At 36.9% G+C, this 17,615-nt stretch overlaps 1 protein-coding gene across 1 annotated transcript in view; it reads right to left on the minus strand.

The window, feature by feature from the left end:
- Window positions 1-2,598: 2,598 nt before the first annotated feature.
- Window positions 2,599-17,615, minus strand: part of JMY (junction mediating and regulatory protein, p53 cofactor) — a gene marked incomplete at its 5' end in the record, with an annotated part of 72,188 nt that continues 57,171 nt past the window's right edge. Inside the window, 4 exons of the mRNA XM_082075664.1 lie at window positions 2,599-7,981; window positions 11,301-11,611; window positions 13,998-14,544; window positions 15,815-15,910. Coding sequence (XP_081931790.1) covers window positions 11,304-11,611; window positions 13,998-14,544; window positions 15,815-15,910 — 951 coding nt within the window. The 3' untranslated portion in view covers window positions 2,599-7,981; window positions 11,301-11,303. The remainder of the gene's footprint in view (window positions 7,982-11,300; window positions 11,612-13,997; window positions 14,545-15,814; window positions 15,911-17,615) is intronic.

The raw sequence follows: 17,615 nt of genomic DNA on the forward strand, positions 1-17,615 counted from the left end.
AAAAGAGCAAAAATAAGGTAATATAGGTGACTTGGTTGTGGCACAAGCAACTCCAACAAACATCCCACAGACAGCACACAAATACAGTAGGAACAAAGGCAGCAGATACAGGGAGTGATCTTGAATGCAATTTCTATTTTGTTTTGTTTTCCCAGAGTTTTGGTTAATTAATTAGCGAATCCCAGCACTAACGCAGACAGGCAGCAGCTGTAACAGCACTGATCATCTCTGCCTGTTTTTATGCCCGCCCCTCCTGCTGAGGCGAGGTTCCAAGGGAGATGTGCTGTCTTCCAGCTGACTGGGCGGTCAGCATGACAGTGGCAAAGATCTGCATAAAGTTTAGAGAAAGTAAGAGACAGAGTGTCTCAGTGCAAAGAGGGAAAGGCAGGAAGGTGTATCTGTGGTCTGCAGTTGTACAGACTTGCAGCACTTCATGAGCAAGGCAGGTTATGGGGTGATGCTGCTACAGCTTCCCCGTAAAGCCTCTGGAATTGTAGAGGAATTTGTGTCAGCGAAGCGATGCTTCTAACAGTTAAATTGCTGAGATGTTACATCTGACGTCCACAGAGGCTATTTTAGTGTTAGGTTACATCGCTCCCTCCTAAAAGGTAAAAACACTGGCAAAACTCTGTAGCACCAGACCTAGAGAAGTGATCTGTGACAGGAGCATCCAGCTCGGGTTCTGGTGGTAGCGGTGACACACGGGTGGTTTGGCCATTCAGAAATACTGCAGAACTCCAGGATTCGTGTGAACTCCCTCCTACGGCAGCAAGAACAAAGACTGTGGAACGGGCTTCTCTCTGTGTGGGAAGCAGCAGCAACTGCTGAGAAATAAAACAGTTCGTGGTTTTGGAAAAAGAGATCTGACACTTTCCATTTTTACTTCTGTCCCTTCTTCCTATCCCCTCTGCTGAGCATTAAGCGGCGCAACAGAAACAAACCCTACATTACCACTGTCTTCTGTGAGAAAGAGGTGGTGTTTGGTTTCTACAAGTTTGAGGACTGCAGCCCAGTGAATATTTACTTACTCTGTACCTTTCCTTTCCATCTGACATGTAACAGAAATGAAAAAAATAAATGATGGTTCTACCCATCTCCCATCTTCTGTCTTGTACAAACATTTAGGCCTTACTCTGAGCAGCCTACAGACATTCACTAATTTGCAATTCTGATATGATGCATGCATTAAATATACTTCCAAACTGTACAAATATCCATGAGTCACTAAAAAGCAGCTACTTCTGAAGCCAACACCAAAGCAGCCACCAGTTGATGGCAGTAAATACTCTTGGATAGAAGTTTGTCCTGCAGAGCAGAACGTGTGAAGGGACCCACACCAGGGTCAAACACAGTGCCGAGGGCACAGCGAGAACATGCGCAGCAGACCTCGTCAACAAATACAACCCTCTTCCTCCGTAAGAAAATCCATGGATGATCCAAGAATTTGCTTATTTCAAAACACATTTCCTTCTTGTTCTGCCACAACCCAAAATTAACAGCATATGCCATTGCCACCAAAGTGAAAAACAGCACTAGAAAAGCTGAGCTAGACACGCTGCAGTGTAGATTTGTGCTGGAAATGCAACCTCAGTTTCACTTTGTTATTAGAAATGTTGTACCTTTTTCTTGTTTTCTCAGAATTGTAATTGCACTAAAAGTGCCTCTTCCATAAATACATCTACTATTTTTTTTTCTTACGTTAAGGGACAAGCTGGGCATAGAACCTGCATACACTGGCTTACCTGCACTGTAGTTCTTGTACCAGTAAGAGTGAAAGGAAGACATACAACACAAACATCTCTGCACACCATGAATATGTTCCTAAGATTTATGTCTACATAAATAATAACACAAAATGGCTATAGGAAAAACCAAAACCAACCAGCTGCCAACTCTACTCTGGGACATGATCGGTCATTTATTTTTGGGGGTATTTCCCCTCCCACAGAAAAAAGGTTAATGTCTTTGGAAGACTCATACAGGTACTTACCTGAGTTCTTTGTATACAATCTAGTTTGCTTTTGAAATATTATGTAGCACACACACCAAAGCAGCAAACTGTGGAGGAGTCACGCTTTTGGCAGGAGCTTTTCCATTCCCGTTCTTGTGTTTCTCAGGGGCTCAGCGGGCGGTCTGGGCTGTCCCAGCACTGGCGGTGCCACCCGTGAGCTCCACGGGGCAGCACCATGTCCAAGTCAGCTGAGCTCCTATTATTTCTGGGCTTAAATTTTCACTCTTATGAAAAAGAGTGCTTTTGTCTTTTGATTAAGAGACAGAAAATGTGTGTGACCTGCATTTAAGCACAACCATCCTGCATTACTTAAGAGCAAGATTCTCCTATGACACTTAAATTGTCTATGTGAATTTTAGTTACCTAAATGTAATTATTCCCTGCTGCAACATAGCTTAGGCACAACCATCTACCAGTAAGCAGTGACAGGCAGTTTAAGGAGTAAAAAGAATAAAAAAGGAAACCTAAAAGAACTAGATTTTTTTTTTTTTTTTTTTTGTGGGAATGAAATGGTAATAAAAATATATTTTTAATGTTGATACATACTGAAGTTAAAACGAGACAGTGGTCAAATAAATATCCTTTAATAAAGAAAAAAGGAATATTTTAAAGCACCAAAACTGTGAGTATGATGTTACATCGCATGTACAAGAAGGTGAGTGCAGTACTTTGTGTACAGGTTTAAATTTGCATGACAATAAAACCCAAGAAATACACAGCAATAAATTCGCATTGCAGAAAAGCTGCACTAAAGAAAAAAGAGCAGAAGGCAGACAGTTAAATTGTTTTTAGTTTTTAGGTATTGCTAGAAATGTTTGTTTAGTTTTCACCTTTTTTTAAAGATACTTGTTGCTTAATACTTTATATCATGGAGCATTTTTAGGCATAGTAAATTTGCAGAGTCATTTACAATAGAATATGCATCTAATAGGCCTTTTTTAATATAATGGAGTAAAGAATATTTTTTAAAGCCAAGCACAATGTGCTAATAGTGTTTGAGTCTACCAATAATATTGCACCAAGCTAGTGAATGGCAAATTGGTTTTCCTTTGATTATTCATTTATTCAACAGGCTTAACAAAGAAGTTAGTTTCATTAAACTTGACTGGCTTCCCTCATGCAAGATGACCTGCAGCCATCTGTATTTCTTAAGCTTTTATGATGCTCTATTTGAATACATTGGAAATGAAATACAAAACATATAGCAACCACAGCAACACATTGGGAGGTGTTTAATGAATATCCCCAACACCTATTTCCCAATTCTGAAAAAAAAAAAATGTACTTCTGCACCTGAACATCAAGCCAGTCTATGGCAAACTAATTACCAAATAGGTGACAGTGCCTAAAATAAAATCTCTGCAGAGTTTGGATGACACTCACCAAAACAGCCACCATCCTTTTTATTTCGTCCAAATAGCCACACTGCTGGTTAACGGCCTCTGTCTCACCTTTAAATAATACTCTACCTTAATATTAGAAACTCAGCAGAGTAAAATTCATTGCTTGGTCATTTTCCATATTAGAGGTACCTCAGAGCATTCACATTTGCCAAAGGAAAGATGACCTTTTCTGTCAAATTCTGCAGCTGTGGGCCACAATACAGAAGACCTGCACCACACTAAGAATACTTAAATGTCAGGTTGCAGACTTGGATTAATAGCCAAACTGAACTGGAAGTGCAAAGAACTGTATATACAATAGCCCCTCCCAGAAATACACTGGCATGCCTACCCACCCTTGGCCCTCCTAAAAATTCTAAGTATTTATGTATTAGGCAGCAATTAAATATAAATTTATTTTGTAGGAAAAATTTAAATTACAGTATATTTATAGGTTAAAAACAGCCATTACTGTACTTTTTTACAGCACTGATAGCAGTATGTCAATGTGCTTATTACACCAAAGAGCAATCTGCGGTCAAGTTTAGGATGACCTACTGTCTGTCAGCTCCAATAGCACTGAAGTCGTGTAATGCATTCTCTCAGTAAGGTGCTTCTGTTTACTCCTTTTCTTTGCAAGAAGCTTCAATTGTTCTTAACATAATTCTGTAGTGCTAAATGTGACACCATATTGTCCATGCTTATGGAATCACTACCAGAAATACATCCAGGTAAGTTAATTACATAAGCGTTACAAAGAAAATAAAATCTGATTACACACGTGAGCAAACTTGATTTACAAATTACACTCCTGAAATTCAGTGCAACAAATGGAATAAGGGTAACATCAACCAATAAAAGTTTCTGCTTCCTCTTCTCAGTAAGTTGCATCTTCAGTAATGCATCTGTCATTACTTTAATATTAAACATTACAGAATATAGTGCTTATACTCAAAATGATTCTTTACAAATAATGTAGTGAAGCATATTGAGTTCTATCCCCAATGTAGTCACAAAAGAACACAATATATAATCATACTATTTTACAGGTATCTGGTGTAAGATGCAGCCTGTCAGATATATATATAAAAAACCCAAACCCTAAAACTGATGTCTAAGAAAAATAAAAAAGCCTTCATCTAGTCTAGACAGGGAACTTAACATCTGAAAACATAGCAAAGTGAATAAAATAAGACTATTGGTCATTTGTAAAGGACTGGAACCTCTGTGAATGAGAGCAGGAAATTCACGTTGATACAAATTCCATTTCTGGTCAAAGACTACTGCTGCTTACCTTACATTTTGGTTATTTCAGTAGAAATTGAATATTTCTTGTTCCCACTCAAAATGTTTTTGAGTCCTCATGTAAGCATTTGTACAATAAACATTATGCATTATGCATTCCAACTCTTTATCTCAGTTACACTATGCTAAAACAGTTTAATTTGAACAAAGAAGTTTCTAAAAATGGAAGAAGCATGAAAGTTAACAAACCGCTTAAGATAAATGACTAGCAACGGAACAAGGCAGCCACAACAACGAAGTCCAGCCGCAAATGAAAAATACTAATCACAGGTAGAAAGGTCTTTTTATGGAGGCTCCCCTTCCTTGCATGTGTTTACATGTTTTTCTGTAGTGATGCTTGCCACAATTTCTCTGAAGGAACAACACAATTATTACGTCTTTTCTCAGCTATGGAGGAACCGATGTCAATGCAGGACTGTCATAATTTCTGTAAGTTTCTTGTGAGTATACCTGAACTTTCCCCACTTGCTGCTCCAGCCATGGCAATGCAAAATTTCATATTACAGAGGATGGGAAGTTTTATGCATTAGCCTGTATGCTACATATGCACAATTTTTATACTGAAACAGAAAATTAAATGAAATTGTGACATCTAGTGACTCATGGACGATTAAAATCCAGGAGTACTTTTTTTAGCAGTTTATCGAAGGAAAAAACAACCAACCAACCAAACCAAAACCAAACCCAAAAAAACCAAAACATTTACTTTCCACACTGAAGATGGCAGTTTTGAACTGATAGAGGCTGCTATGCTCAGCATAACAACTATTTTTTTGTGCACATTAAATACCAGCTTGTATGAGAATTCCATTTCTATAAACTAAGCTATTAAAGGTATCTAAGACTTCAGCTAAATATAAAACAGATTAAGGACAGAAATCTTTCTCAGTCATGCACACATTTTTCAAGGCAAAGATGACAGATCAAGTGGCAAACAAATCTGAAAACTGTAGTACAGTACAGCACAGAGCTATTTAGATAAATCACAATTCAGTGGTAAAGTCTAGACACAAATGTTGTGCAAAGGGACCATGGCCACCTATACTTTAAAATTACTCTGTTTTTCCTTGGCTTGGAAATTTGCTAGTGTCCCATAATCATACTCTAAGGAATAAAACTGCAGGCTGGAAAACAGGAAAAAATGGGTCTAGATGTTGCTCGATTACCACTATTAATTTAGCACTAAGTTTCAGATGAACTGTATAATCTGCATTACCATTCTACGTCATAGTTCTGCTTTGTGCTACAGCCAAAAATGTATTTGATTACCTCAGTTTTAGCATGTGTTGTGATTGGACGTACAGACAAATGTAGAGCAAAAATACACCACAGCTTACAGTACAGGCAATGTCAAATGATTATGATGAATTTTGAAATGCTGTTACTGCTGCGTGAACACAGTATTGGACAGCTTACAACCACACAAAAAAAACATCGTGTAGTTTTAGGTCCTTGGAAAGCCAGTACCAAGTGTTTCACAGAGCTGAACTCAGGACAGAATAATACAGACCTGACAACTAATACAGCAAAATCAATCCAACTCTACAGTAACGTTGCTTACAGGTACTTTGAAAATGAATTTTCACTAACTTTATAAATAAGGCAACAAGGTTAAAAATATTCCTGTCGACAGCAAAGGTAAAGTGACATCCTTTCAGATGCCTGACAGAGCTTTAATTTCAGGACAGCCACAGCAAAACAACTGAAGGGTCCAACAGCTGAGGTTCCTTTAAGTTACACAGCCTATTGCTAAGGTAAGTTCTCCTGTTCCTCTTTATATACAGAAATGGAAAGATGTGAAATCTCCTGTGACAAACATTTATGCAGTATGTGTTCCATTACATTACAGGAGCAATGCATTTCTCCACTTAAAAAACCCACCTAAATCCACATAGCAGTTTGTTACAACAGGTACACTGAATGGAACACATTACACAGTGGACAGGGACTGTGACTTTCTTAAGCACAGCGTGTGCCATGCTGTTAAAATAAAACACTAGCGAAAATTCAGTTATCTTAGGATTGTAATGGGGCTGACTTCGGTATCACATGGAATTTCTAGATGGTACAAGACTACTTGTATATCTGCACTGACACACCACTTAGTACTGTGGTATTGTAAGAGTAGCTGCCTGCAGCTGTTGGTCATGAAGTTTAAGATTATTTCTAAGTATTCACAGCAGAGAAAGTTGTAACGCTCCTTTAAAAAAAAACAGTCAGGATCAAAAGGGAACTTTTTTTTCTAGCCAGTAGGCTTTTGGGTATGAAGTACAAATATTTTTGCAGCCACTAAACAGAATAATGAAAACCAGCAACAGAAGCATGATTTTCACAACTGAATTATCAATATGTTTAAGTGCTTTGATATTTTTTAAAGATGGCTGCTTATAGTAATCAAAAGCCATTTTAAACCAAAAGAGAAAAATAATTTTAAGTATTAAATTACAAAATATTGCTTCTTAAATGATAAAAGTATAACTAACTTGGTTCAGCGTAGCTAAGTATTATTTTAAAAAAGCATGAAAATGTCTACTTTAAAAAGGTGCAAGACTCAAATGACCTTCTAAAAAGGTCCTGTAGTTTGTCTTGCTAAACGTACCATGTTGGAAACGATGACATTCTTGAATATGTACTGAATTCAACTCTTATTTCTCATTGTGCTGTGGTCACTGCTACTTTTGATACTGACATACACTTCTTCAAACTAAGAAGAAAAAAAATCTTAGTTGCACGTTACTGAATTTCAGCTACTGCAGAGCAACTAGGAATTCTGCTCTTTCCATAATATCACACTGCTACATAGCAAGCTTCTCTGCAAAGGGCTATTAATTGAATTTTCAAGCAGATGATATATTCAACGCAGTGAAGGAGAGGTTTTATAGCTAGTTGGATGTTGTGGCTGAATCCCCAAGTTACTCTAAGAGCAAGTGTTCTCCCAACTCAAAATGCCCCCTTCATTTAACTGGTCACACATTACTACTGCAAATATAAAAAGTGCATAAGAATTGGGCATACTTGATTATATAAACGCACATCTAAACAACTTAGCTTTCTGCCTAAACTAGAATTTTTATAACAAACTAAAGGTGTGACCCACAAATTAACATTTTAGGCCATTTTTTTCCATCTACTGAATCATTTGCCAAAGAAAGACAATTTCTTTGCCAAGGAAAGCCTCCTGTGGAGTTGATGGTGATAACTGCTGGCTCTGAATTTTCAGAAATGAAGAAGAAAAGTAATCTTCAACTGGGTCTCTTTTCTCATGTCAGTAGCTGTGAATCACCTGTGTGGGGAAGAAAAAAAAAAAAAAAAGGAACATCTGAAAAGCTAAACAGCTGTATAAATACTTTCTGATCAACATATTAGGCAACTCCAACATGCAATACTAAGAAGAGTCTTCAAACACCTTGATTCTGTTTGCTCCCAGGGTAATGGTATATCAGCTCTGGAGCCAGGACACACCAAATATGACCAAGTCTTTTTTTTTTTTGCTTTCTCGTCTTGTTGGCAGGGAACACAGATTACAGTTTTTAAAGTCCCAAAATACTGGATTAGAAGACTATGGAGAACAAAAGCTCGCTTTTATCCATCGCTCTGTCTGTCTCTCCCAGAAACACAGGTTTGCCATTACTTACAGTACTGTTAAATGTACTGTAGTAATTTGTATATACCGTTATGTACACACAGATAGGCTTGGGACACTCGATAACCAGTGATCTGCTAGTTTTTCTTACAGAAGCTACTGCATCTTTATATGGTTGGTTCAACTCTATTTCCAATTCACAGAATGCCTCAACATTTTTGTACATGGTTTTTGTGTCCATAAGAAAGGAACTGCTCTTAAAAAAGTTAGTCATAACTTTATGTAGAAGCTAACTCATAAAGCAGGTAATACAAGAGATTACTAGATCTCCTGGAGGAATTATTTACTATTAGTTTGTCTTCAAACTTCAATCATTAATGACACCACTTCAGTGGGTATTGTTAATATTCCTTGCATATACCTTAGATACTTTTTGGCACTTGATAAGCCTATATCATTTTATCAGATTTAGCCTTCATTCCTAAGGCAAATAACTGCATTACATTTAGCCTACAAGGATGTACATGTATTAAGCATAGTTTGTAGTGTATGTGTCAATATCCTTTTGTATAGCTCTTTTCAACCCCAAATCTCTATGCAACTGGTTTTTGTATGTGCAGAGCTTACAGTTAAAAATAACAGGTCAGTCTTAAATCATAGTATTAAATGGATAACTTTGGAGTAAAAAATAGTATTCTGTGATTTCTACAACAGACTTTCATTAGATTTTACTCTTATGTAATAAATTCTGTGTCATTGGTCTGTATGTTCAAGCAAGCGCGTTAATCTATGTGAAAAGCATTTATTTAGCTGAATTTTACAAGGGCTTTGTCTCAATCTCTGTTCTCCCAGATTATTTCACATGCTTCTTCAGCAGGGGCCTGTTTTCCCTTTCTAAGCTGTTAGGTATTTTGCACAACCACTATTCAATCAAATCTGTACTATCTGTTAAATAGTCTCATCTCATGAAAACAGGATTGTTTTCATAATAAAACATGATATTGGTAAGAGAAAGTGGGTCCCTGATGTGTGGAGAACTCCGAGGAGCACACACTTCAAGTTCTGACACTGCACGCCACTTTAGGTCCAAGTGATTTCACGGGACCTCAGTACTGGACAGGAGTGCATCCTTAACAGCGGAAGATACCATCGCTGTAGACTGGTAAAAAGGAGACAAGAACCACTGCACTACAGGTACTACATGGCAGTGATTTTCATCTTGCACTCTGTACTGCTTCTATGAGGCTGCAAAAGACAGCAGAGGAAAATGCGTATCTATTTTGTATGGCAATGTACACTTAAGTCTTCTAAGAGGATACACGTCCAATGGAAAACAAAAATTCAACATCATTCTTGGCCAAAATCCATCTTTTTTTTAATGACCCATAGTATTAAAAGAGTATTCTTGCTCAAAAAGGTAAACAAGATCCCAAAGATTAAGTTAGATTTACTGAAATCATAAAGTTAAATAAAAAAGTTTAAATTTGCTCAGTTATCTAGGAAATGAAAACTGAAATGCACTGAGAAAGCCAAGTCATTTCCAAGGTATGTCTTTTCTTGTAGCTGTTACTTGATTTCTGACGGGCAGTAGTAGTGGGAGTTTTCAGTATGCAAGTAATAGAAAAAAGTTGCATCCAAGCAATATTATTTTCACTTTGACTTTCAGCAAGAGTTAAGTACACCTCCATGCCTTGATTTTCAATTCCAAAACTAGGAGTACATTTGGTATAGAAGGAGCTTGCCATAATTGAACAGTATTAAATAATTAGTGTGGCCAATGGCTAGTTTATGAAGAAATGAAGGCAACATTTTTCCTTTTTAAAATTTTTGAACATTATTATTTGAAAATAGCATACTGAATGGAACAGTTTGAGACATGGTATTTCATAATCAAAACATCTGGCAGATGATGGGCTAAGTCATCATCACTTTTTAAACAGCTGTAGCACTTTATCAACAGTAACCCTCCAGCTATGGTAATAACTAACCACAGTAGGAATGCCTGATTAAAAATATCCAAAAAGGTTGGTTTTTTCGTACTGCTAGCTGTGTTGCAAGGATTATAAATATTTATCTTCCATTCTCTTGAAATACTTTGATTTCTAAACAGATTTTTAAATTCTTTACAGATTGTCATACCTCTTTTTTCTCCAAATTTTAAGTTTAGTGGGAGCTTTCATTGAGACTTACATTCATCCACATGCCAATAGCAGAAAAGAACCACCACTGTCATGTTGTTGTTGTAATCAAGAATGTCTTTATGCTATGGATGCAGCCACAATTTTGAAAATTGATCTTTTGACAATTTCTATTTTGTTGTGAAATCATTAACTTCATCTGCTGAAGTCTAACATCCATGCTTTCAGGCACTATAGCTTAGTATAATGCAAGGTCATGGGATTCATATGAGTAGCAAAAGTATAAATTGCATATGTATATTTACTATTTATAGTCTGGGAATTCAATTAAATCAGAGAGTTTACAGATTGAAACCAAGCTATCAAAGAGTCAGTCACAGAGGGTAACCAATAAGACTTCGATGTGTTCAGCAGTCAAAATTAATTTTTCTTCAATTGGAGCTACTCAGTCTGAAGCAATAAACATGCTCAACTTTTACAAGGCCAGAAGTAGTTAGAAAATAAGTATGAGGTGTGTCCAAGAGTGATTTGGCTGCTTTGTTACTTAAAAGCTTTTTAAAGCTTTTTGGTAAGCTGCAAACAGTCCCTTCAAATTTACTACATAGAATAGAGGTTTTCATAGAAGCAGTCCTGTCAATATTGAGCAAAAGTATTCAAACAATAAAAAGCTAAGATGTTGCCTACAAAAGTTTTCCTTACTATAAACCTTCGAAAAGTCAGCGTTACTAAATTCCTATGTGCATGTTATCCCATGTTGGATGTCAGACAGCTTAGTCACATTTATACTAAGTTTCTTAGAATGCACAACCTGAGGCTTAGCCACTACTGTTATACAAAAAGTGTTGGAGAAATATTTTTTTTAAAAAATGTAGATTAATTACAGGTTAATTTTCCCAGTCTGTGCAAGGCAAACTCTCCTCTTCATCCTCTGACTCAGGTGATGCTTCCTTAATTCGTCGCAATGCTTCGTGGATGCTCCTTGTCAGAGGGTCAGTATCAGGCAGAATTGTGAAGGATTCTCTCAAAACATCTTTCTGCACTTTCTTCAGTTTCACCCCTTTCCTGATCTGTGCCAAGATGTTATTGCTATCATCTTCATCAGGAAAAGGAGGGAGACTTCTCTGCTCAACTTTTTTTAAGTGAAAGCTGCCACGTTTCAAGGAAGCCAGCACTTCATCCATTGGGGAACTCACTGCAGTAAATCAAAAGACCTTCAGTATTATTTTTACTTAAATTTTATCAGTCTTCATTTATATATCCTACACACCAAAAAGTAGCTGCATACTATTAACGTGATAGTCCCAGACTATTAAGTATAATGGTAGCTCCTCTGCTTGTTTTAGCCTCCAAATTTATCTTCCCTGCTACCATGTCACTGGTTTACACATGTACTGGTTTACACAGACAATTACAATTTCTGAAACCACTTAACCTCCTACCAGGCAGGTAGTAAAATGTTTTGAACAAAATGGCTTTCCTGTCTGCAGTCAGGAAAATCAAAACAGCTGCAATGAACACAACACACTAAAAAGTGTTTATTACATTATCATTCTTGACTTTGAGTACATACCTTACGTATTGGACTGCACAGTGCATTCTCAGCACTTGCATTTTGTGGCTGATTTTACCTACTGTATGACTATTACCACCTGTCAGTGAGGGAAGCAGCAGTACAGTCAAATGCAAGTGTGCACTTTCCTGCTTCTCTGGACTCATGTATTAGCACCTAGTCACACTGTGCCTATATAAATTCCCTTCCTTTATAATTAATGAAAATTGAGAAGAGCTGATACTTCATGACAAATCCTTTCTTTATCATGAATTTGAAACTAGTTCTCTGCAGAAATGAAAACGAGGCTTTGGCACTTTGAAGAGCGACAAGTAGGTAAGATCCCTATCCCAAAGAATGCATTACAATAAAGTACAACAGCTTGAAAAAGCTTGCATACACGGGCACTGCAATGTGCAGCACATATCAATCAGCAGATTAATATCTGCCTACAGGTTTTTTCCATATATGGTAGAATACATTTTTTAAACCTGTTTTGCATTTATGGGTTGGCTTTGCCCATCAGACTAATGGCCCAGACAGTTGGAATACACACGAGGAAAAGAGAAAAGAAGAATACAGGACTGCACATTTGAAGAAGGAAGGAAGGATTGTAAAACAGTCGTCTGTCATACAGGAACAAATTTCTGAAGCCACTTAGAGGCTTGGAACATCTCAGGGAATACAGAGCAACAGGTAGACTGCTGCTGCAGACATTAATACTCCTAAGAGGGAGGATATAATTTGATTTTATGTTAGTCGTTTTATGACATATATATCAAATTGCACACACAAAACATGCTTCATATAAAATTTCAAGATGAAACAGATATCAGAAAAATAAACAACAGGACTGCAAAAAAAGAAAAATGGAGCACAGCAGCATCAAAATTGACAATGAACTTAAGACATTGTACCTGCAACCTGCAAGACACATAAGAACTTAAAAATGCTTTAACTATGCAGTTGCTTCAAGGGTTTTCAATCATTAAAGGACAATTCTAGAGGAAATGTTCTCATTTCTGTCTGATTGATGAAGACAGTTCTAATTTTGATTTTATCTGGATGAGAGAAAATGTCAATGAAGGCTTGTTTTCTGTAGTTGTAATTGATAGAGCCAGCCAGAATTTTTAATAAAATGCTAATAGAGCCACATTACAGCACTGCGAATCAGGGCTCACTCCAGGTACTTTTTCTCAGTGACATCCACTAAAATAGTTCAGCTGAGCACTTTTGAAAATCCCATCTCTGATTTTCAAATACAAGCTTAGCTCAAATATAATATTTGCCACTGAAACGCCAGGATTATTTTGTTCAAACATGTCTTCCATTCTCCCCACTTTATATATGTAATAAACAGTTAAAAACAAGTAGCACAGAATCAACAAGTTGTAAGAGATCTCCCAGCTCAGACTTGTGCTCTATTCATTCTCCTTAGTTCCTAAGGAAGTTTTTGATCTTTTAACTATCTACTTAACATGTTTTGCTGAACGATTACAGATTTAATTTCCAATTGTAGTTAAATATATATATTCTTACTCAGCTCTCAAGGGTACTTGAGGGTTTATGGATTTTTGTACGAGAATTTTAAGAAACCTTGAAGATAGCATTCTCCAGGTCTCCTAGGTCCCAAGATAGGTATTCATTTTACTAATTCATAAATTATGTAGAATTCTGTTATTAAAAAAACACTGCACCCTCAGGTGATGCATATGATATTTGCAGTGCTGGCTGTAAGCTCAATAGGAAAATATTATTTCAGGCAATGTTTAGCTCAATTTTCTAGCTAGTCTAATGTGGTCGATCGTAGAATCAGTTTCACAGTGGTTTCTGTCCAACTCAACAGTATACTGCGTGCTGCTGTAAAGGTCCTAACATTTGTTTGCGTTGCAGACATTTGTCAACTGAAAAGGATTTAACAGCTTTCCCATCAATTATAAATGAATCACAGCATACACTTTTCTGTAGAGCAATTCAAAAGAGGAACTGATGTGCATTACAATTAAATACACAGAAATTAAAACATTACCTCTCCTCCTCTGTAAACCCTCTAGATCACCGGTCTTCTTCAGCTTCTTCTTGGCACTGACTAGCTGACTGCTGTCAAAAAGATATGCTGGTGGTACACCAGAAGAGTGCTGGACTCCCTTCTCCTCACTCTGACGTTTAACAAAGCTGACACTTTTCTCTAAGGATTTGGTGGCGTCTTCCTTGGAGGGCAAAGGTGGAGGAGGAGGTGGTGGAGGCAATGGGGGTGGAAGCGGTGCTGCCGTAACAGTCTCTGGTTGAGGCTCATTACCAGTGAGTGGAGAAGTACTACCATGAGGCAGCTCAGAGGTAACACCACTGGGAGGTAACGAGAGATCCTGAAGTTGTTCTAAGCTTGTGGATTCCTCCACTTGCAAAGGCTGAACTGCATTTTCCAGTTCCACCCCTTCCTTCTTCTCTTGGATTTGTATGGTTGCTGGCAAAGATTGAGGCTGATCGACACAGGACACTGAGCTGGCTGCACATTTTCTTCTTGCATGGGCCAAACGCAGTCTGGTTGATTTAAGTATTACTTGCCCAGGGTACCGCTATGGTGAGTAAGTTATTGAAAATTAGATAAGCACACGCATCGCACTATTCTAGATTGTAAATACTTGTCACTAGGGTTTGCCTTTCTGACAAGTACAATTCATCTGCTAGTTTCATTCATTTTGCTCTGGATGTAAAAGCAAAGTAAATATATGCTCAGCTTTATGCAAAAATTATCCATTTTCTTAATTTTTATTCTTGTTAAGGCCCAATTTATATGTGATTTGTCTAGTCAGGGTTATACACGGGTTAGAATTAGGATTTTACTGAGAACCAGATTGCACATTCAAAACTGAAAACTAAAATTCAAAATTCCCTCTTGCTTTCCTTTTCTAAAACTGGTTAATGGCTCCCCCCGCAACAGAGTCCTCTCTGACCTAAGGCACTGGCCTCAGATGTTAATAATACTGCTTAAAAAGATATCTCTTGAAATTGTAAAACATTTTGAGACTTTCCACAGTGTTTTAGCTCTTAAATTTGTGGCCTTGATATCTGTCTTTTTATAATAGCCACATCCATGGCCTTTTTTATGCAAAAGATTAAACTGCTTCTGAAATACAGGTCTAATACATTTTACACAATTGTGGTAGGCCTAAAACAATAGAGATCTTAACAATATCAATACGTTCATACATAAAGTTGGTTCATTAACAGCTGCTGGTTAAAATAAGTAAATTCGCGTTAATTTACAGAAGCTATGCAATTCAAACTACTTGCAAACAATAAAGATATGAAGAGTGTACTGATGTACAAGACAACTTCCCAGTAAAGAAACTTCTCACATAGATTTTTTTATGTATTAAGCAAAACCAAAATAAATCTTTGCTTGTTAATACAGTCTCAAGTTCACCTCTTTCCTTATTTTCTCCCCTTCTTTCCATCTTCTATCCATTTTCAGATGCACATATTGTAATAGGAAGGGGCAAGTATTGGCCTATGTTCTGGTAATCAGTGGTAGCGGGGGAATGTCAGATAGTAATGTGCTTTGTGGGCAACAGCATTTAGATTACATTTCTTTTAGGAACATTTGCCAAGTGTCTTGACACAAGATGTTGAGGTAAGAGTGAACAGAAGCTTATCTCTGCACTGGGAATACAACAGGCAGAGGAATTTCTTACCACGAATGCCCTATTTTGTGTTAAATTTTCCAAAGAACACTTCAACTATAAAATGAAAGACAATAGCTAATAGCATAGTATAGTCCTGGAATGACTGAAAATTTCTTTTGCAAAAGAAACTGGCAGAAAAGAACAACTCTTCTTCTGTTACCTGTTTAAATGTGCGAAGTCTGTCCAGTGTTTTTTGTCGTTCCTGACTAACCCAGGAGCTCTTTCTTTCCTCTTCATCTTGTAATTGATCTCGCTTCTGAGAAAATACATGGAAAACATGTAAATGTTACATTCAATGCTATGTTTAGTATCATTAAAAAAGCTGAATTTAAATAACTGTTCTACTAATTGTTAAGAATTACCTAACAATCTATTTCTCAAATAAACACACTTCTGAACTTCAAAACTGGGTTTTGTCTTCCCCCTAAAAATACTATGCATTTCATGTTTTATAATCTTGAAGAAATCCAAAGCTCTGTAAAGAGATTTCAGGAACACTTGAAGACTTGTTACCTTGAAAGATGAGGATACCTAGAGATGTGACAGTATATTACACTGAAAAAGCACCTTAAATTAAAAAATTGTATAAATTAGCCAGACAGCAAAACAGTATCCATTTTGTATCATTCCAAGAATAAAATGACAGTCCAAATTGCAAGGTTGCCCATTTAAAACAAGTCTTGCACCTTCTCAGTGCAAGAAATCACAGAACTCGGTGCCACGTTTTGAACCCAATACTGAGTAAATTAAGTAAACATTTTCATTATAATTTACCACTGTGAATAAAAGTTTTAAATTTAGTTAGCTTAAGCTGTCATTATTTAACCCAGCTTGATTTTCTGTTAATATTATTTCAACAAAGATTTGAAGCTCCTCCTTGCAGCTAAGACAGTTGTATTTTTTCTTGTTTGGGTACCCTGCCTCAGTGAAAACACACATTTGGATCCTCCCCCTTTAACCAATCATCCATTTTCACAAAACTTCAGCAAAGTTACTACATCTTTGAAACAAAACACTATTCTTCAGTCAAATTTATTGAAAGTGCATGCTAGTTATCAGATGGCAAAAGTCATTGTATGTAAGTTCAGAAGTTATCAGGAAAAGTGATAGAACAGGTGACTATGAAGAAAAACCTTGAGCAGAAACAGCAGCTTTTATTTTTAAAAGACTCACAGAATTAAGTATTACTTTTAAATGCTCATCTTAATCATAATTAAAAATTCTGAGCACTTTTGTAAACTTCTGCTGTCATTCAGTGAACACAAAAGCAGTGTTTGCCTGCCTGCCATTTTCAGAAGTCAGGTAGTGGCCTTGTGTCCTTCACAAAGAACCAGCTCCCGTGATTTGGAAAGAGTTAAGTATAGAAGCATTAGGGAGAGGAAGAGGAGAACATGTCTGAAAAATATTAAGGACAGGGAACAGGAGAAGGTAAATAGGAGTGGAAGCATGCAGTGAACAGAGCAATGTGGCAAAGTTCAAACCGAAGTATAGAGAAAAGATTATACCAAGAAGGAAGAATAGCTCTACCACCACACTTGCATACTACATATGCAATCAGGTCAAACTTTTCCTGAAGCAGGCTCAAACTCAAGCAGTTTTTCTGTTTGTTTTGGTTTGCATTGTTTTGTTTTTAAATATGAAGAGTGAAATTGCAATTCTTATTTGGTTTCAGGTTTGGAAACCCTTGAGATATTCTCTTCAAGAACAGCAGTGGTTGAAAACCTATTATACAATAATAGTGTAAGTTTTCAGTTACATTATCAACACAGAAAAGCCAAAATATAGCAGAAGTTTCTTTATATAATACAAGTGGGCAAATCCGTAAGTAAAGAAAAAGCCTTGTAGTATTTCAGAGACAAGAAAGTCCTTAAACGTTGTCAAGAGTGATTTTTAAGAGTGATAAATGGACTACAATCCACACAGCAAATTCCATCGCCTTACCCTACAGTAAGGTAACTGAA

The sequence above is a fragment of the Streptopelia decaocto genome, assembly GCF_964273445.1.
Source record: "Streptopelia decaocto genome assembly, chromosome: Z".
In the NCBI taxonomy this organism is placed as follows: domain Eukaryota; kingdom Metazoa; phylum Chordata; class Aves; order Columbiformes; family Columbidae; genus Streptopelia; species Streptopelia decaocto.